We start from the raw sequence: 24,590 nt of genomic DNA, 5'->3' as shown, positions 1-24,590 counted from the left end.
TCCACTTCCCATTTAAACCTACAGCATCCTACTCACAGACTATTAGAGTAGTGCAAAACACCTTTAAACACCTGTCTGTGTAGAGTCCTTGATACCTGAGAGATTTCTTCTCTCAGCTGAAGTTCATATGTGTTTGTACCTGCAGGCAGATTTCTCCCAATTGGAACATGCTTCCCACCTTGTTCTGATGAAGCTCAGCTTCGTTCAGGTGGACAACACCGACACAAATCTAATTAGTTTTTTGCTAAAAGTACTTACAGCTACTTACCCTGGTCTCCAAGCCTCCCTCTGACAGCGCTTCTGATTTTTTTTAATGAATTGATGAGAAAAAGAGGCTTTTAGATTTTTATTAAAAGTGGAACCCAAGTAAAAGAAATATCCATCCATCAAAATTATTAGAACTGTGGGGTTAGGACCAATAATGAGTCAGGTAGTAAGACAGATAATGAGTTGATGTGCTAGTCCACATCCTCCAGGTTGGTGTACAGACAGCACCAGGGCCAGTTTTCCTAAACTCCTGTTCTTTCCTGGCACATCTGCATTCAGAACTTGTTTTGAAAATAATTTAGGGAACCAAAACCACTCTCTATTTCAAAAGGGCAGTATTGAGCTTCTTGCAGTCCTTGAGACTCAGATCTGAGACCCGATGAACTCTTGAACACAGAAGTTATGAGCAGTGCCTGGCTTGATTCTGCCATTTACAGAAAACTTTAGGATCTCTGGGCACAGAGCATTACCCAAAGCTTCTGTCTTTCAAGAGACTAAATATTTACTGTATAACAGCAGAAACACTGGCAGTTTTTATTTATAATGCTCATTACTGACATGGTGGAAAATATTAACAAGTTCTCTGGAAGTTTTCTGCATTATGGATTTAATCTTCATGCTGGTGAAGGTTTTTGGGTTCCCCCATAACCTATATTGATATGATTTCAGGTATAGCCTGTAAAAACTGTGTATTAACAACTTTCTTGTCACAGCCAGCTTTTCTGTCTTGCAGAATATATGCATGTTTTCTGTAGGGGCCTGATCTGTTTGGCCTCAGAAGCAGATGCTTTGTGAACGTATTTTCTGGGGTTTGTGTCAGTTAGACAAATTCATGGAGGAAATATTAAGTGTTGTTGAATGCAAAGAAGCTGTTTCTGCTTCAGCAAGCACTGAAAGATTGAAACCTAGCTTGTAGAAATATTGTTACACATTTGGGTTGTCCTGGTACTCAGTCCTAAATAAATATTGTCAGTTAATGTTGGATCTGTCTGGAGACAGACGGATTTATGGTTTGTCGCTGAATGCGTATTTAACAGTGGCATCCCTGTTGAAAGGTTATAAGGTGGTGTTTTAGCTGTGAAACCAGCATTTTTGCTTTTGTAATAAACTGACTGCTTTAAATTCTCAGGGGCCAAGTTCACTGTGGTGTCCCAGCCATTTGCCACTTTTCCTGTCCCCATGAGAGCCAAGGCCAGCATGATCCTCGTTGTCATACTGGGTTCAGCAGCATCTGCATTCATCATTGTTCTTTCATTCTGCTGGTTCAGGAAGAGCAAAAGCAACAGTAAGTTGGAAATATCCACAAAATTTTATACTTGCAGACTCCTTATTTTATTTAACAAATCCCCAGAGCGGCCAGAATGGGTTTCAGACAACAGAACTCAGAAAAAACTCTGAGATATTCAGTAATTAGAATATATTTTGTAGTTAACACAGGGGCAAGTGTTGGGCTTCAATGATCAATGTGGGTCCCTTCCAACTCAGACTATTTTATGATTCTATTATAGTTCAAGGTTATACAGTTTTATGCCTATAAAAGGTGTCTGAGTCCAGACAGATATTGCAAAATGTTTCTTCTTGGAAAGGATTGTTAAGCACTGGAGCAGGCTGCCCAGGACAGTGGTGGTGTCCCCATCCCTGGAACTGTTCAAAGCTGTGTGGACACTGCTTTTGGTGGCATAATTCAAGTAATATTCTACTATATATTCAACAACATATTCAACTTTTTCTTGAACTAATAATTTCTGCTGAGGAGAGGATGTACTGAGGGTGATGTGTCTGTGTGTTTCACTGCAGAAACGAGGACTGAACGGCCTGATGTACCACAGGACAGCACCAAGAGACCCAGTGAACAAGCACAGCCTCCTGCAGCCCCCACCAAACCTTGCTGCAATCAAGGACCAAATAAAAGTGCAGTGTCTGTAGCAGGAGGTGAGACTGCAATTCATAAAGGGTTGAACATCAGGAGTTGATGTCTTTTAATCTGTTCAGGTGTTCCCAGGGAAGTGATGGAGTCACCATCACTGGAAGTGTTCAAAAAATGTTTGGGATGTGGCAGCTGGGGAGAGGTTTAATGGTGAATACAGTGGTGCTGCGTTGGTGGTTAGATTCAATAATCTTGGAGGTTTCTTCCAACTTTAATGATTCTATGGTTCTATAGGTTTGTATAGGATCAATGGTGCATTCTCAAAAGGTCTATCTCTTTATTGCCTTCTCCTTCTCCTCCCTGTTTTTATTTCTGTTTGTTATTTCATCTCCTTTAACACAGATGAATGAATTCCCAGCTACACTGAAGGTAGCAGCATAATCCCCCTTATGCTCATGCTGTGATTCTTGGGGTGTCCTGTGCAGGGACAGGGCCTGGATTTCAGTGATCCTTGTGGGTCCCTTCCCCACAATTCAGGATATCCTATGATTCAATGACTCCATGATTTCTTCTAGTGTTTTTGGAGTAGGGCAGGGACCAACATTCCTGATGTTGGAGGAGGAATGCCTGGAGGAGCAGGGGTCCTCCCTGCTGAAATCTCCAGGTACTGGAGGGGGATCAAAAGCTCTGGACAGATTTGCAGGCTGTGAAGGACTGCACTGAGTTACACTGGAGGTAAAAACACCCACCCAGGGCTCATTTTCATGGTTGGTCTCTGTGAGTCCAACCCAGCAGCCCAAAGCATCTCCACTCCCACCCACCCCACACTGTGTCCCACGTTACTCCCCAGGGTCCTGCCACAAACAACCCTTTTCCTGCACACCTCCTCAAGACTTGTCCTTTCATCATCTGCTGATCAAACCCGACTCCTTCTGAGGTCACAGAAAAGCAGACAGCCCCGGGGGCATGTGGCTGGCAGCACAAAGCACCGGCTTCCCTCTCTGCAAGTGAGAAATGTTCTTACAGTAGTTGAGGGCTTTTTTTTATCTCACCTGCCAACAGCGCAGACCTAAGGGCATTCGGATAACCCTGCTGACCCCCCCATTTACTCTGTTTTGGGAATTTCTTTTTCCTCCTTCTTACCGAAGCCTGTGGATTACATAAGATGCAGGAAGAGGCGAGCTGGAGTTTTAGCTCCTTTTAATTAGCATCTATCACAAAAGCAGAGGGAGAGAGAGAAGGAGAGGAAATTCTGCAGTTTATATGTTTTGATATTTGCCATACTCCTCCAAAACACAGCATTCAGCTGTGTGCCTTAGGATACATATCTGCTATAAATTCATTTTTTATCTAATTTGTCTGAGATCTAAGCTTCCTGTGGAGGTCTGAGATCAAAGGATCTGATTCTGTCTGATGTCGGCTCTGACACATAATGCGTGCTGACTTAGTTCTGTCTATAAACTCACAGTGGGAGGCTGCCACTCTCCCTTGGCACCTTTACATAGTGAACTTTCATTTTGGCTGGGGAGGCAGACAGGTACAGCGTTGATTGGAGCTGTCGTGTAAATAATTCATGGAAAGAATTTTTTTGTCAGAAAAAGGCAATCCAGCCACTTAGAGTCTTTTAGGAATAGTTGCAAGACAAAAAGATTCCCCAATATGTTCAAATCTAAACAAGGATAACAATATCTTAAGTGAATTTAATACATATGACTTGGAAATGTCTAATGTTTGATTCCCCCTTTTTAAAGTGCTGTTGGTTTTGGAGAGAGAGAGAGAGAGAGAAGAAATCAAAGCTGCACTCTTTTTGTTTAGTTTCTGCTTTTTAGCTCTTCCCCTTATAAGAAATACTGCTTTTCTAACACAATTAACTGTTCAGAGCCTTTATTAATCACCACAGTAAGACTAGCAAAACAGAGCTTTTCTCTTTGGTAGGTGCTTGTAAAATGCAAAGTCCAGTGGATCAGGGGCCCTGGATGTTGTACCAAAAGGAGCAGCTGAGGATGACGATGAGGGAGAAACCAATATACAGTTATGCAGTACAGCAGGGAGAAGGGATCAAGATATTGCCTTGCCTAACCTTGGTCTGACAAGAAAAATCTCCTCAGCTTCTTGTAATTATCTCTCTCTTGAATTAAAGAACTTTTGATGGGCTAAGGCATTGTTAACAGAACACACCTGGAGGTGGAGGAACATATTATTTCATTTTGCTTTCTGCAATTTATTCTGGTGGTCCAACAGAGAGCTTGTATCCTCCTACAACTTACATTTCCAAGCTTCAATTTTCTGTCCTTTCCCTAAACCTTTTCAGAATGGTACCTGATTGGTTCTTATTCTGAACTCCTGGGACACCTTCAGCGAGAAATCACTGTGGTATTCCTGAAGATGTTATCTCAATCTGCAAACTGGGTTTCCCTCCCTTCCTCCTAGCTTGCTCAGATCAGCTCCTCCTCCTTCCTTTCTGCCAGTTTGCTGTTTTCCCCTTGTTTTATAAAATTTCATCAGAATCAATTTCAGTTTTAATTACAAATCACCAGTGGAAACACTGAATATCTCCCATTTCAGTGGTAGTGTTTGGTACTGCCACACATCCCTGAGAATTATTTCCCATGTATAATTTCTGCCTGAGCTCTGTTAGCTGGTACTTAATCCAGTTAATCATGTGCTTTCATGATATGTAATAGTTTGTATTTAGTTAAAAAAACGCCCAGGAATCTCAGGGCAGTATTTCATCCCTGAAACTGCTTCTATCCAGAAAACTTGTAGCCATCTCCACTGATTCAAAATTGCTTGAAAAACCTTATTTCCACTGTTGAAAATGGCACCTTTGAAGATGAGAGAGCCAGTAAATCTCCAGAACTAACATGAAGCTTTGGTATAGGAGATCATGACCTTTTTATCTTATTTATGTGTCTAAAGAATAAAATTGAACCTGGTGGAGTATGTAATTTGTACCTTAAATGAGCCAACTACCTAAAGTTAAAGCCAGCTTAAGAAGGGAAAGTGTTAAACATAATATTATGTCTTGACTGCTGAAATTTTGGTAACAACTTTCTGGCAGATTTCCAAGAGGTACAACTCTGAAATTTAAATTTATGAGTGCACAAGTTGGAAGAAACAGGAACACCATTTAACAGGAAAAATGAATACAAGCATGAAGTCATTGCCAGGGCTGCCAGAGTTCAAGTTGGTCAAGGGGTGTCTGGACAATCTTTCTGTCATATGATTAATTTTAGGTGTTCTTGTGAGGGTTGGGGTGGGACTCAATGACCCTTTATGGGTCCCCTCCAATTTGAGACATTCTATGATTCAGCAAATATAGTTCCAACTAATGAATTACAGAAAATATGGAAGAGAATGAATCTGAGCATAAGGTCCCAGCAACCATGAGGCAGAATGTCACAGGCTCTTAAGGGTTAAACTGGAAGCACAAACCTGAAAAATCAGAAGTGGCAACAGCACATTTTCTGGTATTATTTGTGCTAAAGACTACAATGGATATTGATAAATGGACTAAAAAAGCTGATTTTGTCCGCTAACACCTGAGACATTGACTAGGACTAGATCTGGATTTGGAATGAGTATTAAAGGTTTGGGTGTAGGCTGTTGTCTTTTTTGTTTTGCAGAAGGAAGGAGAGGATTACAAAAATATTATGAATGTTTTTAGCATTCATTATGCTAAAAATGAGGCTGCCAATCATGATGAGAGACTGTCAGTTCAGAAGATATCTGCTATGTCACTACAAGTGATCCTGACTCTGTTATTGATAACCATTTCATGTGTAAGGATTGTAAACATTTCCACATGAAAAATGTATAGTGCGTATTTTCCTTTTCCTGCATTTTTTCTACGTCATTTTTTAAAAACAGTGTTGCAGGTTACAGGCTCTGCCTTGAGTAGGACTCAAATGTTAGAAATATAAAGTTCTACCTTAAGTCACAGCCTGCTTCAGAAAGGGATGATGCATTTTATGGATGTGTAGTATTAAAATATTATTAGTCTTAGCAATTCATAGCTTACTAAGAAACTGCATTCTATACACTTTATTATTAAACATTTATTCAAAATTTTGTTAAATGTTGGAGATGCTCTAGCAGCTGTTAGTGTATCAATAAGCACAAACTAGCTGGGTTTGTTGGTTTTTATTTATTTGTGGAAATAGCTAATGGTTGTTTGGCTTTAACATTTTATTTCTGTCAAACTAGAATGTATGGCCAGTGCAATTACTTCTGTAACAGTAACTGCTTTTTAATTAATCATAGAATCATGGAATGGTTTGTGTTGGAAGGGACTTTAATAATCATCTACTTCCTCCCACCCTGGGCAAAGACACCTTCCACTATCCCAGGTTGCTCCAAGACCCGTCCAACCCCTCCAAGGATAATGCAGCCACAGCTTCTCTGGGCAACCAGTGCCAGGGCCTTGCCACCCTCACAGGGAAGAATTTTTTCCCTAAACTCTAACCCAAATCTCTCATTTTCAATTTAAAACTCTTCCCCCTCGTCCTATCACTGTCTGCCCATGTGAAATGGGGAAAAAAGTTTTAAAGTTTACTAATTTCTTTAACACAGAGTAAAGGCATAGAAGGATACGGTACATGAAGGTGGGGTCTTATTGGAAAAACCAAACAAGTCTTGCCTTCACAGATATGGAAGAAACTGGAGCAGTGGGACCTGCCACAGGACAAGCAGAGGAGCTGAACCTGCAGCCCCGTGAAGCCACGTCAGCGAGAAAGCCGAGCACTGTCCGGTCCAAGGCAGACACCTTTCCATCAGCCAGGAAAAGTGGCAGTCCCCCACAGCCACATGGAGGAAGGTCTCCTGGTGACTCCATGGAACTCCAGCAGCCAACGGTCCCGGGGAGCTCCAGCCAGAAGGAAGTGCCCCAACCTTCAGCTGGATACAGCCAGGAAAGAGAGAAGTCCAAAAGGATGCCCAAACACCAGAATGATGTCAGAGAGTGCGTTGCCATGGTGGCAGCAGAGGGGTAAAGAAGTGATGGGAGGGGGTGAACCACTGCAGCCGCTGAGGGGCTAAGCCTTTTGCCTCTGTGGTCAGAGAAAATCGTGCAGGTATTGAGATGGGGAACCACAAGGCCACATGGGCAAATGAACCTGCAGCCACCTGCGAGACTCTTTGATGTTGACCTTTCTTAGTTTCCAAAATGGTGTGGGTGCATCCAAAGGGCCAGTTGTGAACAGTTCTCCTGACTGCTCCAAAACTCTCTCCAGGAGCTGTTTTGGGGAGTGCTTCGTGGATCAGCTTTGAGATTGCATTCAAAAGCAGTCAGGGATCCAACCTAAGAGCTCTGTTGAGTTGCTGACACTACAATATTCTAGCATGGATGTAGTCTTAGTGTCTAGAGCATTGCTGGTGAGTATGCCTATATGTAAATATACAGAAATTTTCCCATTTCTTCCAGCCATGCTTTTACTGTCATTCAAAGGACCTCAATACATACAAAAATATTTTTCTTTTTTTTTCATTTATTCAACTTTCATTGTGGCTTGAGTAAGTGCTTCCATTCTGCTCTACTTAAACCTTTTTTTTTCTTTTTTATTTTATTTCAATTAAAGTATTTTACTGAGGAAATCTTTGCCATGGTGTTGTTTTCTGACACCTTTAAATCACTGGCTTGTTATGAACACTACTCTTTATGGATAATAATAATAATGCTGATGTTCTTCAATTGCTCAGAGAATTCCTCTGTGCTTTGCTTTACTGAGCTGGAAGATGAGGAACTTTATTATGCCCTCTCTGTACCATAAAATTCTTGGTTGCAAGCTGGCCTGGTGGCCCCAGATGAAATTTATACTCCTTTGCAGAAAAAAAATTGCTTAATCTGGAAGATGAGGTTTCTGGCTGGATCAGCAGTGGAAGAGAAGGTGAGAAACCTTGATCTGGAAAAAAAAAAAAAATCAAACAAACCCCAAACCAGTTCTCTTCAAGCTGCAGGAGTTAAGGTGCAGATTCTGGTCAAGCTGCTCAGTTTTCTAAGCACAAAAATAGATTAACCAGTGTTGGCTCCTGCCTTTATAATCATAATTTTGGGGTGAAATTAAACTGATTCCACACTGAGCCAGGCTTCTGGTTGAGTGAACAGGAGTTTTTCTGGATTAAGACACTTGAGGATGAGGATCTTGTTAAGTGCAGTGAATCTTCCTTTCTCACCCCTTCCATGGTATAGAAAAACCATTTATTACATTATTTTCTGCAGAGGCCAAAATATTATTATTGTATAGAACCCTAAGGATCATGATTCAGGGGCTGAATAAAAAGTAATGCCTTTCAGAGACATACAGGACTGGCGAAATTATTTGGAGATCCTTCTTTTCCTCCTCAGCAGATACCCAGTTTCAGATGCTTACACATGGCACTAGATCCTTCCCTCTCTACAGAAACACAATTCCTCCCTTCCATAAATTCTATTTCCCTTCAGTGTTTCTACTTCTAGTAAGTGACTCTATCACACCCAACCAGCATAAAAGCAAATAATGTATAATTACATATGTCAGAATGCCTGAAAACAATATTGAATGTAAGTTATATGAAAATACTATACAAAAAAGAATTATTTCTGGGAAAAAGACATATTGGAAATAGTTAAGGGTTTAAGTTAATCCTTTAGTTCATAATCCTAGAATTTATCCAGACTCTGCATGCAGAATAAGTAATGTCTTGTATATCTGGACCTCTAATGGAATTAGCAGGGCTAAAAGCCTTTAATTGCAGCATTTTCAACTGAGCGAGTGGTGGCACACAGGAAAAAAGTGGGGAGAAAGTGAAACAAAACATGGTGACAAATGGGTGCAAACATTAAATGAATCCTAAGTGACAAATTTAGGGGATCTTGTGTATCAGAAAAAAAAAAAAGAAAAAACACAACTCTGTAGTGATTAGAGAGAAAGATGTGAATGAGACTCAGTGGTTGTTTGAAGTGGTTGAAGCCATTTTCATGGCTAAACATAAAATGGCATCTTTTCCTAAAATAATTGGGTTTCGGCTGACTGCAACAGCAGTTGATGAAATGGGATCCTACTGCTTTGTGGCTGAGGGAGATCCAGATTTATTTTGTAATCTTTTCCATCTCTGTTTTCCATGATACCAAGTTAAAATGCTCACTCTTACAGGAGCTGTGTGATTAGATGACAAGTTGTGGCTGCCCCATCCCTGGAAGTGTCCAAGGCCGGGTTGGACAGGCCTTGGAGCAACCTGGGGTAGTCCCTGTCCATGGCAGGGGGTTGGTCTTTAAGGTCCCTTCCAACCCAACCCATTCTGTGGTTCTGTGAACAGCCCCACCCAAGCTGCTACAGCATGTCCTAGGCAAGGCAAAGAAAGAGAAAAAATATCTCATGTCCCAAGCCAAAAGCCTAATTTTCCAACAAATTGAATGCCAGATTGTCCCATGGGACACCTGCTGTCAGTGCTGTGCTGTGGTCTGTACTTCTGCTGATCTTGCTCAAGTCCCTTAATCTTTGTATCATCGAGTTCTCCTTGATCCTTACACTAATTAGGACAACAGTTGTTTCCACCTTTGCATGGGTGTTTTACGGATAAATTTGTGACATTCTGCATTCCAAAACCCCGGAGGAGGGCAGGGCAGGGATGCAGCAGAAGGAGGCAGACGAAGAATTCACAGTGTGATTTGTGGGTTAGCCATGAGGGATGGGGGTGCCTTCATAGACTTGAGCTTATTCAAGCCCTCTGGCCCAGCTCAGGGCATTCAGCTGCTGTGAAAGTCCAGCTTCTGTGAGGATATAAAGAAAGAGCAGCAGAATTTCAGCTCAGATTTTGGAAGGAGTCTGTGGGGATGTCATGGCAGCACAGCCCAAACTCAGACCAGCTTCGTGAGGGACAAAAAACACTTGCAGAAAATCTACTTGGGCTTAACAAAGTGCAGCTTCCCCACACTGGACACCAAGGAAGCCTTCAAAGTGCAGGAAAAATTAATAAAAAGTCTCTGGATCTGCCTGTACAGATCCATCCTCGGAGACCCAAAATCTTTCTGGACAGTCATGATAAATGTCAGTGAAATTTGACAGGTTTGACCCCACTGAAGCCAATGGCAAAAATTTCATTAAGTTTCCTGGATTTGGGGTTTCCACCTGGTAACCTTTTTCTGTAGTCTCATCTGCAATAGCTCTGAGTTCCTTTATTGACATAAATAAGAGTAGCTGAAAGGATGCCTTACTTTTAATCAAGATCTCCAGGTTTTCTGAATTGCTAGACAATATATGGTCAAAATTATTCTACTTCCTTCTTTTTCTTTTTTTTCTCCCCATTTGTGGGGGTGATATTTTCTCCTCTTATGTCTGAAGTAGAGGAGTGCATTGCAGACAAATTTGCCTAAGGCTTTGGGCCAGAGCTGATGAGACTTCACGAAGATACAGGAACAGGCACATGGATAGGAAAAAGAAAGCCTGTGAAAAATTAAAATGACAAGCCTGGTTAGGGAGCAGAGATAACTGGTGATGTAGTAAAATTAATTACAGTCTGGGTTGAAGGAATTGTGTGCCTAAGACAAAATTAAAAAAAAAAAAAGAAAAACCAAATAACAGCAATGAGATTATAAACCCTTTCATCATCTCTATATGGTGTAACTTCCAGTCCCTATTTATTATGGTATTTATTATGGCATTTATTTCTATAGGGTGAGAGGTATAAATGGCAAATAAAGGAGGTAAGTGTCCAGTCAGAAGGTTTTTCTCTGAGCTCCTTATTTTGCAATGAATGACTTTATTAACAGTGAATTACACCCAAAAAAATCTTCGGTGGGCTAGGAACTGTGAGAGGAAACCTTCAGTGCATCAGGGAAGCTGCATGATGCAACACTCCAAGAGTGATTTTGGACACTTACTGATTATCCAGATTCACAGTTTTTTAGATAAAATTTTTTGCACTCTTTATGTATTTGCCAGGATTTTAAATAATTCCAACTTTCTACCTACTGAGACGTGGGAAATGCTGGGTGATAATTTGTTGAGCAGCACTATATTGCAAGGGCAAAATGCAGATACCTCAAAGGATCATTCCAAGGTTCAGGAATATGCCAGCAAGGGGGGATTTCTCTGGTATGTATAAGGACTGTGGTTTTGGGGCAGTGGGGATGGGAGGTAGGTGCTACCTGAGGTACAAAACTTCACATACTGGGTGATGTGGTGGGCTGCAGTGACGGGCACTGGAGTTCCAAGAAAGTTTGAGGTCAGCCTTGGAAGGATCTTTGAGGAGTACCAGAGCTTCTTTTCCCTGGCTCAAACCTCTGTGTGTAGGGCTGGAGCTGCCGAGAAGCTGCCAACAACCTTCTCCTCTCTCACCAAAGCATTTCAAAACTTTCAGTTTTCAAAGAACAAAAAGTAAACGACAGTGACCCTGCCATTGGGGAGTTTTCTGAAAAGGAAAATAGAAAGACACAGAGAAAGTTTTATTTTTTAACTGGAGGTTGAAATGTTTGTTAGAGGAGGGTTATTTGGGGAGGTATTTATGCTTTTCTTTTGCTTTCTTTTTCTTTTCTTTCCTCTTTTTGTTCACAAAGAGGAGAAAAACAATAAGGAAGAACCAACAAAGAGGAAAAAAAATGTAGTTTTGAAGTAAGGCCATAAGCACATAAGCAAGGTCAGCCCCTGAATAGTTTCCATATTGTATTAGACCTGAGGGCTGCCAATGTTGGATATGTGGGGACGAATATAAGAAAAAAGAAAATATGAAATTAGCCCTCCCTGGATTTTATTTTTAGCAAGAAGAGACTTCTGGGATTGTTGGTTGCTCATAATGACCTATTATCCCTCAACGTTTTGTAGAAGTGTAACACTAAAATAATGTTAAACTGAGTTATCTAATCCTGTGTGGAAAAAAAAAATAAGTTAATTCTGCTTTTATTTTAAGTGTACTGCCTTCTATTTTCCTGGGTTTTTGCATAACAAATAGGGAGTAATACTTATTCACCTTGCTTTCCAGATGTACCACACATTCTTCATCATTTTCCAAATTCAGTGGGAATCCTGTGGGATTTGGGGACCTGACTTAAAATTCAGCTGAACAGATAAAGGGTAATACAGGATGTGAAGGAGAATATTTATACTCAATCCTCCTGCAAAAAACTCTTGATTTGTGCAGTTAAACCTGTGGCATGTAGATGCTGACTGGGACCCTGGCCTTTGGTCCTCAACTATAAACCCAGAGTCAGGTGGAAAAAAAAAGGGATGAAAGGGCTTAATAATAAAACCATACACTTTAATTTAGGGAAGAAGAAGAACAGAAAGAGGTGGCACAGCTGAGACAGTGGAGTGAGACAGGGTCTCTGGAGCAGCTCTGTGGAAGATGGAATCAAGACATCTTCCTTTCAGGTCAGCCTGCATTTGTCAGAAACAGGAGCTGCACACAAGCTGAGCACAGGGCATCACCCAAATTCCCTGCTGCTTTGGGTGAGGGTCATCTCCTTCATTTCCCAGTGGGTCATTTGTCCATACCTGTGGGCAGGATTAATTTGTGCTTTTTCTCCTGATACACCTCTGTTCCAAAGTACATTAAAGATGAAGCTGGTGCCAAGTCCCACAGCCGTCAAAGGGAATGATGCTAAAAATATCCCACCCTTGCTCTCCCTCCCCCCCGACTGTCTCTCCACGTCTAGGTGCTGACAAAAGTTATTTGTCGTATTCCCTTCATTTGGTGAGTGACAGGAGACTGGTGTCAAGTGAGAAAATGAAATGTAAATTTTATTAAACACCTTCTCATCTCTGTGTATCAATCCAGATTCCAGCCTAACACAGCAAATCAAATCCTGTCTTCACCAGGCCTGAGGGCACACAAAGAATCATTTCTCCTTAATACCATTCCATCCTAGTAAAATATTTTTCTGTTTAGTAAATGAAAATTTAAAATGCAAACCCTATTTTAATCCCAGAGAAAAGATGTGCATTGCAGGGAGAAGGATGCTGCATTTTGTTCTGTTCTGCCTTGTGCTTTCTTCTGTTTTCAGACACACAAATGGTGATTAGCTGAAACAAAAATTACAACTCCCTTTTAAGACTTGCCCATCGGGACTTTTTATCTTCATGTCCACCACCAGGCTTAGAAGCTTACTAGTTCAGAGATGATTCAGTATCCACTTGTTTAATGTACAATTGCATGGTAGATTATATGATGTACTGAAGTCTGAAACACTAGTCCAAATGAACAGCGTCACAAGTTCACTGCTGTGGGTCTTAGTACCTCTATTACTTTGAAAATGAGACTTTTGCTCTGCTGTGAAAGGCAAAATTGCCAGCAATGGAAACTCTTGCTCAGCAAAATCATGTCTGACTTGGGTCTTGATATTCACAGGCAGAGCATAAAAGAATTGGTTTCCTTTGGTAACAGTGGGAGGATATTTATGGCTGTTTATTTGGGCTGTGTGGAGTTTGACATTGGGATGGAGACAATACATACAGGAGATAAACCCTGAACACAACACAAATTTTTCTTTACTCCCAAGAGTTGGTACTGAAGAATGTGTCCAGAGAGGTTGTGGACTCCCCACCCCTGGAAGTGCTCAAGGCCAGGTTGAATGGGGGTCTGAAAAACCTTGTCTAGCAGAAGGTGTCTGCCCATGGCAGGGGGATGGGACAAGATGATCTTTAAGGTTCCTTCCAACCCAGTCCATTCCATGATTCCATGATTGTATAAATATTTTTATTGAGGCCGCTGATTAACCAACCCACCTACCTTTCATCTACATTCATTACCCCTAATTATTAAAAGTTAAGTGTCTGGATTGACTTACCTCTCCCTTGTTTGTGGGTAATACCATCAGATATGGATCCAGGAGGATGCTGCTCTTCATTTTTCATACACAGCTATTGCAGGACAGGCTGAATCACCCTGTGCAAGTGTTCCCTGAACAATTTAAATGACATACTTGACTTCCAACCTTGCCAAGCACTCATTTTCATCTTAACCTGACTCTGTACTTCCTACTGCACTTTCTGCTTCCAGTGGGTTCTTTCACCATCTCTCCCAAAACCAACATGAGTTGTTTTCTGGTGCAGAAATACTGCCAAAGTAGATGTCCTGTGGCAATTTTACCCTCTGAAAGTAGCTGTCTGCTCTTTCATTGCCCCTCTTAGCAGGACCTCATCCAGTGCCAGCTTATCTTGGAGGTGGGGGTCCTGGAATTGCCTGGTTTGTCCACTTAAAGCAGCCCTAAGATTTTACAGGAATTCAGGGCTTCAGCCATCTCACAGACCTGGGAGCCAACCCAGTCAGTCAAAGTTCCCATCTTGCAGATCCTCCAAGTGTTGCCTACAGAACTTCATTTCAAGGTGGCTGAGGGTATATATAGTCCCCAAAAATCTGAAAAAAAAAAAAAAAAAAAAACCACCAACAAAAAAAATCTGATTTACTTAAAAACTATTATTTTAAATATTTTTATTTAATTTTTTTGACATCTCTGGCATTGTCTTTTAAATTCAAATTTTCTCTCCCAAGAGAAATAGTAGACTCCTGCTTTTCCTAACACCTTTAGGAGGGAAAGCCATGCTGTTGTCCATGAATCAAGGATAGATGACATGAAGCAGGGAAGAGTTAAGCAACTCACTAAAGCTTGCACTAGGAGCAAGTGAAAAAGAAATCAGAAAAAAACACCCATTTCCCTTGGCTATCTGTCCTGAGACAGATTCACTACAGCATTTTGGTTATCTAAGCCTGTTTCAGAGAGGAAAATGAAGACAGGCAACACTGGAAAAGTAATGCAGGGCAAGACTTGCAGCTTATGAATTAGGCTGGATATCAGCTGTCCTCAGTTCAAGCCTGCATCCTGCCACCAATTCCCCTCTCTGACCCTAGGCCACTCATTTAATGTCTCTGCCCCTCAGCTCCTCACGTGCAAAATGAGAATGCTAATGCAGCTTTGCTCCCTCCCTCGTCCCACTCTGCCCACTCAGGCTTCAGGCTGCACTGAGGTTCTTTCTAATTAATTATTTTCCAAAAGTGCAGCTCCATTCTGGCTTCCCAGTTGCCATTGAAAACATCCTTGAAACAAAAAGGTAACAGTGATAGTAGTAAAAGTGATAGTAATAGAGGTAGAAACAGAATTAGATATAGAAATAATAAGAGCAGAAAAATAGAAATAATAGAAATAGAAATAGAAAAATAGAAATAGAAATAAATAGAAATAGAAAAATAGAAATAGAAATAGAAATAGAAATAGAAATAGAAATAGAAATAGAAATAGAAATAATAGTGATATGTTACAGAAAACAATAGTAATATCACTGGTAATAGGGATAGATATAAAGATAGGAATAGATTTAGAAAAAGAAATAGAAGTAAAAGTAGAAATAGAAATGGAAAAAGAAAGAAATAGAAATAATAATGGAAATAGGAATAATAGTTGTGATAGTGTAAGAGAAAGATGGTAATAGTGATAGTAATAGAGGTAGGTATAGAGATAGAAATGGATTTAGAAATAGAAGTAAAAGTAAAAATAGAAACTAAATTAAAAATAGAAATAGAATAATAAGAGCACCTAAACTGGTTTCATTTCCTAGGTGTTGAGGGTTAAAGGAAAAAAAAAAAAAAGGAAAAGAAAAGTGCAGTCCGTGCAGAGGAGCTGTCATGTCACACAAATTGTCAGCTTCCCTAATATCAGCAATCCCTCCTCCGCCTCACCAAGTTAAATTCTGCCCTGCCTCCAGGTAGGCGGCTGCTGGGCCTCGGCTCCGGCTCCATCCGCACCGGAGATCAGTCATTTCACACTGCCACTGGGCTTCTTTGCTATTCTAATACAGAGCCCATTGCACACTATGACTAATAATGTTGGCTGTATGAAAGAATTATTTATATAGAGACTGAGAAAGGCCTCCTTGGATTTCCAGACAGGACAGTCTTGATTTGGAGAGAGCAAAGCATAAAATAACTCCAGGGCCATTTCAGGCTGCCGGAGTCTCCAGGAGACAAGCTGACAATTGGTGCTTGAATTTGAAGCTGCAGATGTGTCTGCTGTGGTAAAGCCTCTTCCCTCATACCCTGGAGTCCCCCATCCTCAGAAATAAAGAGGGAACATATAGGTGATGCCAGTCAACACGGGCTTATGGAAAATAAGTCCTGTCAGACTAAATTGATAGCTCTTTTTCTGATGAGATTACAAGTTCACTTGATAAGGACAGCAGTATTCAAGTAATAGGCATCTGTGAGGCATTTGACTTGCTACACTACGACCTTTTGATTACAAAACTAGAGAAAAATGCACAAAATTAGCATGATGCACCTTAAGTAGATTAAAAATAGTCTGAGAGACTCAAAATGTGTTTTAAGAAGTCACTGCTGAGCAGGTCTGCTTCCAGTCTGGTCACAGAGGGATCAGGTTATCTATAAATAAAATGTTTAACTAAAAGTTGTTATTCAGACAAATGGTGATGGATTCTCCATCTCTCAGAGGATGATAAATAAAGTAAGAGGACAGATCCCTTATGTTGTGTGACCAGTAGATCAGCCACGTGTGGATGCCCCTGGATCCCTGGAAGTGTCCAAGGCCAGGTTGGATGGGGTTGAAACAACTTGGGATAGTGGAAGGTGTCCCTGCCCATGGCAGGGGGGTGGAATGAGATGAGCTTTAAGGTCCCTTCTAACCCAAACCATAACAGGATTCTATGAAATGAGGTACATTTTGTGATGACAGAAAAATTGTACTTAAGGATATGGCTGGATTTACTAAGCAGGGTTCTGTCCTGACAGCTGGTGCCTGAGAGCAGCTTCTCAGCATTATGGATAGATAATAACTAACAATTATTTTTGTCAGGATAAAGATCTTACAAAGGAGCTAATGTTATTTTGCTCCATAGACACAAAGATTTTAAATAAGAAGAGGTTACTTTTATTCTAGGATTGACACTGATTTTGGTTTTGGTGTCTTCAGTGGAAGAAGTAGTTCAGAATTTTGTTAGAGAATTTTTGTGTGTGTTCACAAAGGAAACACAGATGAGAAAAACAATTCACATTGAAGAAAAAGGAGGAATTTTAAACCAGCTGAAAATTAAAACATAAATGATAGGGGACTTAGAAAGAGGAAAGAGAGAAATTGTACAACCTCACCCCTCATCCCGGGAAAGCTGTTAAGCACGGCAATGTCATATCCCATGACAGCAAGGGGAAGACAGGAGAGAGCCCAGGAATGGAAGTAGGGTGGCAAGGAACATCTCTGACACCGCTTTCCAGTCCTCTTTATTCATTCAGAGGTATTTCAACCCTCTTACATTAAGAAAATTCCCATAAAATTAAATCTTTCCTGCCTGATTGTATCATGGTGCAGAGATTTGGCAAAGTAACCTTTGAAAGCCCTGACTGCATCATCAGGAAGGTAAGCCACGTTTTTCTTATGGATTTCAGGATCTGCTCCTCAAAACATTCCCCTCAATGTGAGAGAAGTTTCCAGTGATAAATGATGGGTGTCACAGCAACCACCTGTGTCTGTTTTCGGCTGACTCCAAAGCCCATCCAGGTCCATGGGATCCATTCTCTGGACATGCAGTTTTATAGGGTCTAAAAGGTAAATGTGGTTAATTTTACTCCTTTTATTTATACAAACCCCCTTTCAAAGCCACAGAATCATTAAATCATAGAGTACAGTTTAGTAACTCCAAAAATTCTGCTTCAAATAACTTTTCACTTTTGCAAAGTTTATGAGGACAGTGCATTCTGCAAGGATCATTTTATTGGGCAGATTGGAAACTTTGAGCTCAGGTGTAAACTTGCTTTTCAGGTGACCTCCAGCTCTACTGTGTGCAAATGGGCAAAAACTGGAAAGAATAATTTGTTTTAAGCCACCAAATTCCTCCTCTGCTCGACCATGAAATGACACATATAAGCTCATTAATATTGCTTAATAAAATAAGCGTGTTACAAGGATGATTACAGATTAGAATCATATTCCTGTGTTAAGATTGCTGCCAAGGCTAAGCCAGTACTGCTCTGATCTTAATCACCAAAGATATTGCAGAACTGAAAAAACAAAACCAAAAAGACTATCCTTTAAAACCACTGCACATATTTTCCTCACACCTCTCAGGATGTTTGCTTTGGTGAGGCAAATATCCTTCATCTCAAGGTTTATTTATTGGTTTATAATATTCCTGGTTGCATAATAGAGAGATGTCTACTAATACTCTAGAGAAAGAGGGATTTCTCATGAATTTTATACACATAATTTCCTTTGGGAAGTGCTGAGTATGATACCTCCTGAAGGACTCTGTGGAAAATTCATGTAAATAAGGGAAAATGGATTCATGGCTCCAGCCTGCAGTTATCTTGTGAGCAGGGTTTTGTGAAACGAAAGCACCGAGGGCTGAGAACGTGGATGCTTTCTTTCCACACAATGGGCTGTGGTGCACTACAAGGACTTGCTGGTGCTGCTCATGAGGTCACTGATCAAGGCACTCACAGAGAGAAAATTCTGCCTCCCTGACACCTGGTGAGAGACTCCCCTGCACTTTGCAATGGTGAAAGTGGATTTATTTTGGACTAACAACAATCCCTCAACCTAATCTATGAAGGACCTTCCAGCAACCCCAGGACCATGAGGACTGCATGTTTTATACACCCTCTGCTTATTCCTTCTTATCAGGGAGTTGTGCCATTTGGTGTATAATTATACTGATGTCTGTGATGCTTCCTGAGCTTGCACCTCCATGACCCAATGCCTTGGAAATTTCAGAAACTTGCTCCGTTCACACCTTGCCTGCTTGGACTAAGCTCTGCTGGTCAGAAACACCCTTAATGCTGGCCTGTGCAGTCTTTCAGCACTGAAATGCAACTCCAAACCAGAATATCAACATTACCTCACAGACATAAATGAAATCAGCCCCAGAGTTTGGTGTGAGCAATGCAAGCAGAGATGAAAAGTATCTGTTTGCTCTTAGACACAGACAAGAAGGGCAGAGAACCCCCAGAGTTATGGGGTTAGAGCATCAACCAGAATTTCAGACTTTCTGCTTAGCACCCAAATTATTTAAATTTCTCTGTTGGAGAAAGGGTTTGAGTGCAATACATCTGTCTCTACAGCTGGTGAAGGGCCTGGAGAACAAGTCTTATGAGGAGAGGCTGAGGGTACTGGGATTGTGAAAGGAGGTTGGAGACAAGTGGGGGTCAATCATTTTCCCAGCTAACGAGTGACGTGAAAAGAGGAAATGGCCTCAAGTTTCACCAGGAGAGATTTGCACTGGGTACAGGAAGAATTTCTCCACTACAAGAGTTGTCCATCTCAGGCAAAGCTGCCCAGGGCAGTGGTGGAGTCCCCATCCCTGGAGGGATTTAAAAGCTGCGTAGATGTGGCACTTGGAGATGTGAGTTAGTGGTGGCCTTGGCAGTGCTGGAGGAACAGATTTTTCCTTTATGACTTTTCCCTGACAACCAGAATTATTATAGAAGTTACTGACATTCCATGCTAGATTCCTAAATGTGGATGATGAAAATTTTGAGATTTTTTTTTTTAACAGAAAATTAAATATTTAACTAAATTTTAAGTTTTCTTCCTTAAATACATTTGTTTTAAAATTTTCTTTGGAAAATGTAGTGCGCCGAGCTTTTAATGATCCTCTCAGTATTGATATATTTTTAAAGAACATTGACCAAAATTGTCTGTTTTCTAGACAAAAATTCTCCACTGCTTTAGATAACTTTTCACTTGAATGCAAGGGTAGGAGAAGTCATGGACTATGGACTTCCTGGGACAGGCATTCTTGGTTTGACTGGGAAAGGTGGAAACAAGTCCTTTTATGGAAGAGAAGTTTGCTTTTATTGACAGGAGTATTTCCTCTTAGATCGTGCCTGAATGCAGGTGCAATTTCTTTCATTCCTTAGTCTGAACTTCGTGTGCCCAATGGGTGCACAAAAAGAAGTGTTTTGTCTGTCTTCCTTACCCATTCCATGTAGATCATAGAATCATTTAGGCTGGAAATTACCTCTGAAATCATCAAGTCCAACTGTTAATCCAGCACTGCCAAGCCCAAAATTAAACAATGTTCATAAGCACCACACATACATGTTTTTTTTAACACTTCCACGGACAGAAGTGGTTGGATTTTTGGAGATATATTGTCAAGCTGGATGTCCCAAATGATTGCTTATTTCTCCCCATGTTCCACAAATGGGAAAAACCCCAAAACACTGAGTGTTCTTTCAGAATGAACCATATTTCTACTTTTTGCTATAGATTCTTCCATTTTAAATATAGGAAATGTACAGACAGGTCTTCTGGAGAAGAACAATACTTCCATATGTCTGGAAAAATAGCTAAAAACAAAGAAAAACTCATACTGTATTTTTATTTTGTTTCAGGAAATGTTTAAAAGAGACCGTAAGTGACAATTCCCATGAATATTGCACAGGTGCTGCTGTGAGGGCAAAAAGACACAACTGATACATTATTAGCTATAAATTTGAATGACAAGAGACTGGGAATTTAGGGGTGTAGTCTGTGCAAAGATGCAGTATCCCACATTTCATTTACTGGTGGGCATGTTGAAACAAACCCCAAGGTTTTGTCTCTAATAAGTACTCAGAATCTTCAAGGCAACACATAAACCCTGAGTTTTGTTCCATCTCAAAAATATCTTCTCATGGCTGGAATTCCTGTTCTCAAAACGCTGCCTGGAGACCAATGCAGTGGAGAAAAAATAAAATAAAATAATATAGAAATCCATATTCAGGACAAATAAGTGAATCCTCAGAGGGGTTAAGCAGGCACAGAGGAGCTCTTTGGATTCACACCAGCTGAGCATCTGATGCCAAATATCACTAATGAAGTCACCAAGCCAAATAATGCACCCATCCTATTCCCTTATAATCATTCCAATGCCCCTTACAGCTGTTTCCAACTGTGTCTCTGATCTCCTTGCTAAGACATTTAAATCTCCTGTTTCATTTGCATGGTTATCCAGTGAAATAGCTCCTAGTGTTTCTTTTCTTGTTTGCAAAACTGAAGAGAGGGGGGAAGAGGAAGGCAGGGGAGGGAGGGGGGGATGTAGAAATGCGAGGATTTATCTACATGCAGGGAAATTATTCAAATCTGACAACTTACTTTTGTTCCATGAGAGACTAGCTTGGAGGCTTGGACTCTCACGGGGGCAGATAGCCTTTTTTGTAAAGTCTTACCCTAATTAGTATTTCATCCCCTCTTGTTTGGCATCCAAGTGATGTGCTGGATTTCCTTACGATGGAGCTGGCTGCACTAGAGGGACCATGACTTTGTTTTGTTGATGGTGTTGGTTTTGTTTTCTTCTAACCCATGAATAGGTTCTCAGGTCAGCAGATCAAGAACTCTGCAGGAAAACTATCTGCAGGGCAGTTGGGCTGTGGAACAAAGAGCAAGACCCAGCAGAGAACAGGAAAGAGATGTCTCGTGGTGGGGACAGAAGAATAACTTGGCTGGTCCACATCAAAGATCCACTTAGCTTAGTGACTAAAAGTGTCCAGAGTGCCAAGGGAATCACAAAAGAAGCAGGACAGCAAAGGCTGGTGTTTCCCTGGTGTATTCCCCTACTCTCCCTTGACTTCCAGCTCAGAGGAAGCTCATTTCTGTTTAACATTCCTTGATGATTTCTCACCATTTATTTGTCCTGTTGTTTTTTTTTTTTAATCCATGTAAGTTTTGAACGTCTTCTTGCTATCATACAGCAAGGAATGCATTAGTTTTCTGAAGTGTCCTTTGAAGAAACAGTCCTTTTGAATGTTTCAAAGCTGTCTCTTGAGCTATGTATTTTATTTCATAGTCCTTTTACTGGAAGAGAGTGAATGGTCTTTCCTCTTCTAGTATTCCCTCCTCACCCTCTGTACCTCTCTTTCCAGGCTATATTGGTCTATTCAATTTGTAGGGTGCTATGCCCTGCAAGCAGGATGCTTTGTAGGACTTAGCCAATTTTTAAAGGTGGTTCAGTGACTGTAAGGAATGTGTATATATTGTTTAATATTAAGCCCTAAAACCTGAATTAGCATATTATCTTCCACCTTGGCTATTGCATGCCATTTCACATATTTTTCCACCCCACCTTTTTCTCTTGCTCTTGATTCATGAGTCTCCTTCTCCTTCCACAACTCTCAATTCTCTTTTTACCTGGAAAAATTATACAGCTTACCCATCTGTTTTCCTCCTATAGAACCCATTGAATTACAAAGGAGACAATAATAACAAAAAATTAATCATAAGATATAGCAAAGAAGTTGGAAAGCATCATCCCCACATGCTCTATTCACTCTCATGCCACAGTCCAATTTTTTTTTTTTTTTTGCATTTATGCTGATTCAGGCTTCTTGTTTTGCTCAGTCAGAAAGTTGAAATCCCACTTTCCAAGGCAATTGCATCTTACTGTCTGTGTGGTCCCCAAATCCCTTGTTCAGCTCTATCATAAGTGGCTGGGGTATAATGCTGGCCATGTTTTGTTGGGAAGAATCTGCTATCAGTATCCTCAGCCATTTATACTCTGCAGCATCCTAAATTTCTTTCCCACTACATCCCAAGGCATGCAGCACATATTCTCAGCGTGAGGCAATAAAAACATCACTGTGGCCATAAGACAGACCTCCTTTAAAAAACAAAACAAAACAAAACAACAAACCCAACAGAAAATAATATTCGTGTTTTAGGGCCATGGAGGCATGTCTTGGGATCCTCAGAAGTTGTAGCTGTGATGCAGTGTGGATGAGATAGTTTCATTTCAAGGAGATTTCATAGAATCATAGGATGATTTAGGTTGGAAGGGACCTGAAAGCTCATCTGGTTCCAACCCCCTGCCATGGATGGAGACATCTTCCACTAGACAAAAAATTAGCACTAAACTGTGTAATTACAAGCCATTTCTGGGCTACCTGAGCTTAAAACTTAAAAGTTAAAAAACTTAAAAGGTAAAAAATCAGGTAAAACCAGGTAAAAAACAGGTAAAAACCAAGTAAAAAACTTAAAACTCCTTCACCCTCACTTATTTAGCACCATAAACACATTTTAGAAGGCTAAAATCAACATAAGTCTTCATGCTTACCCCAGTGGTAGGGATGGTGTTTTTGGGGAGGAAAAAACAGGTTTTCCTTATAGGGTGCTAAATTGCTGCACTGGAGAAACTGCAGCCAGCTTTGGGCTGATGCAGTGCTTTTCTTGTCATTTTGAAAGGAGCCAATGGAATTGAGGTTTTTCCCCCCAATAAGCAGCAGAAAGACTCCAGCACACAAGGAAGAGAGGTGCTGTCCATGCAGGGCACACTGTTAACGGGACACGGCAAAGTCCATTGTCTTGCTTTTGTCTTCAGCGGCCTTGCCTTTGTGAGAACTAAATCAGTGGCAGACACACAATGATTACAAAAGGAGCTACTCCTACCAGAGAAAGGAAAGGGAAAAAAAACCTCAGAGAAAGGGATGTAGACTATTTACTCCCTCAGCTACAAATCGGCATCGAACTGGAGTGTAAGGAGTGAAGATTAACATTCAGCCGGCTGTTACTGTGAGCTGTAATAGACATGAGCATTGACTAGACCCAATATTAGTGATGGTACTGGGAAACCATCCTTGCTTTTGGCTGCCTGAAGGCAGTAGTGATCCCCTGCTTGTCCTATCTGTCAGTCTATTTGATCTCCAAATGAATTGCTTTTGATAACAGCTATATAAATGCAGAACTGTTCCGCTGGGCCTTCTTAAATGAGACTCCTCTCTTTCATCTCCCAGTCATTTCAAAAAGCAGATAGACTTGTTAGAGGTTTTTAATGCAATGATTTATGTTTTATCTTGCCTGGTTTGAGGCAGCATTTATTTAGCACTAAATTCTTCCCAAGCCTATGTGTGAGGGAGAAAGGTTTCAGCACAATATTTGGGACTTAAAATAAAGTGTCTGTGTGCACTTTGCTTCATCAGAAGGAAATAAGGGGTGTGCTTTCTTTTCAGGAATTTATTGCTCCAATTCACTTGGATCATTGCACCTCCAGCCAAATTAAGAGAAACAGGAAGGAAACAATATTTGGTAATCCTCTGACTAGTAATGTTCAGTCTATGGCAAATAACAAAGCCTTTGGAGAGGAAGAAAATGAGAAAAATGTTGTATTTGTATGCTGTTCAATAAAAGAGAAAATCTCTGTCTCTTTTTACATTATTGCCATTTTTTTAACATTACCAGGGTGGTATATCTTTTTCATTTTCCATTTTCTTGTTGCTGAGGAGGACATGCAGCTGTTTGGATCTAAAGGTGAAGAGCTGATTTTTAAAGCTCCCATGTTAGACTCATGCAATCATAGAATGGTTTGTGTTGGAAGGGACCCTACAGATCCTCTAGTTCCAACTCCCTGCCATGAGCAGGGACATCTTCCACCAGACCAGGTTGCTCCAAGCCCTGGTCTGACTTCATTCATAAAAGAATAAACAATTATCTCACTGATGTCTGTGCAATGGAAAGAATTGAGGTTCTTTGGAGTAATCCAGGAATGTTAATCCAGACTCCATATGAAAGGAT

General features: G+C 40.7%; 1 protein-coding gene across 8 annotated transcripts in view; it reads left to right on the top strand.

Annotated features, from left to right (window-relative positions):
• PKHD1 (PKHD1 ciliary IPT domain containing fibrocystin/polyductin) overlaps positions 1–24,228 on the top strand; it is a 252,139-nt gene extending 227,911 nt beyond the window's left edge. For 2 of the 8 annotated variants that reach the window (XM_069011797.1, XM_069011798.1), the window contains 3 exons: positions 1,397–1,552; positions 2,065–2,199; positions 6,782–8,431. In XM_069011797.1, coding sequence (XP_068867898.1) covers positions 1,397–1,552; positions 2,065–2,199; positions 6,782–7,125 — 635 coding nt within the window. In that variant the 3' untranslated portion in view covers positions 7,126–8,431. Of the gene's footprint in view, positions 1–1,396; positions 1,553–2,064; positions 2,200–5,760; positions 5,940–6,781; positions 8,432–21,397; positions 21,859–24,028 lie in introns of those variants that run through there. The other 6 variants (XM_069011802.1, XM_069011801.1, XM_069011803.1 and 3 more) reach the window with 6 other exon arrangements.
• Positions 24,229–24,590: the final 362 nt, after the last annotated feature.

This window comes from Aphelocoma coerulescens, chromosome 3 (genome assembly GCF_041296385.1).
Source record: "Aphelocoma coerulescens isolate FSJ_1873_10779 chromosome 3, UR_Acoe_1.0, whole genome shotgun sequence".
Lineage (NCBI taxonomy): Eukaryota > Metazoa > Chordata > Aves > Passeriformes > Corvidae > Aphelocoma > Aphelocoma coerulescens.
This window is presented reverse-complemented; position numbering and strand designations above follow the sequence as displayed.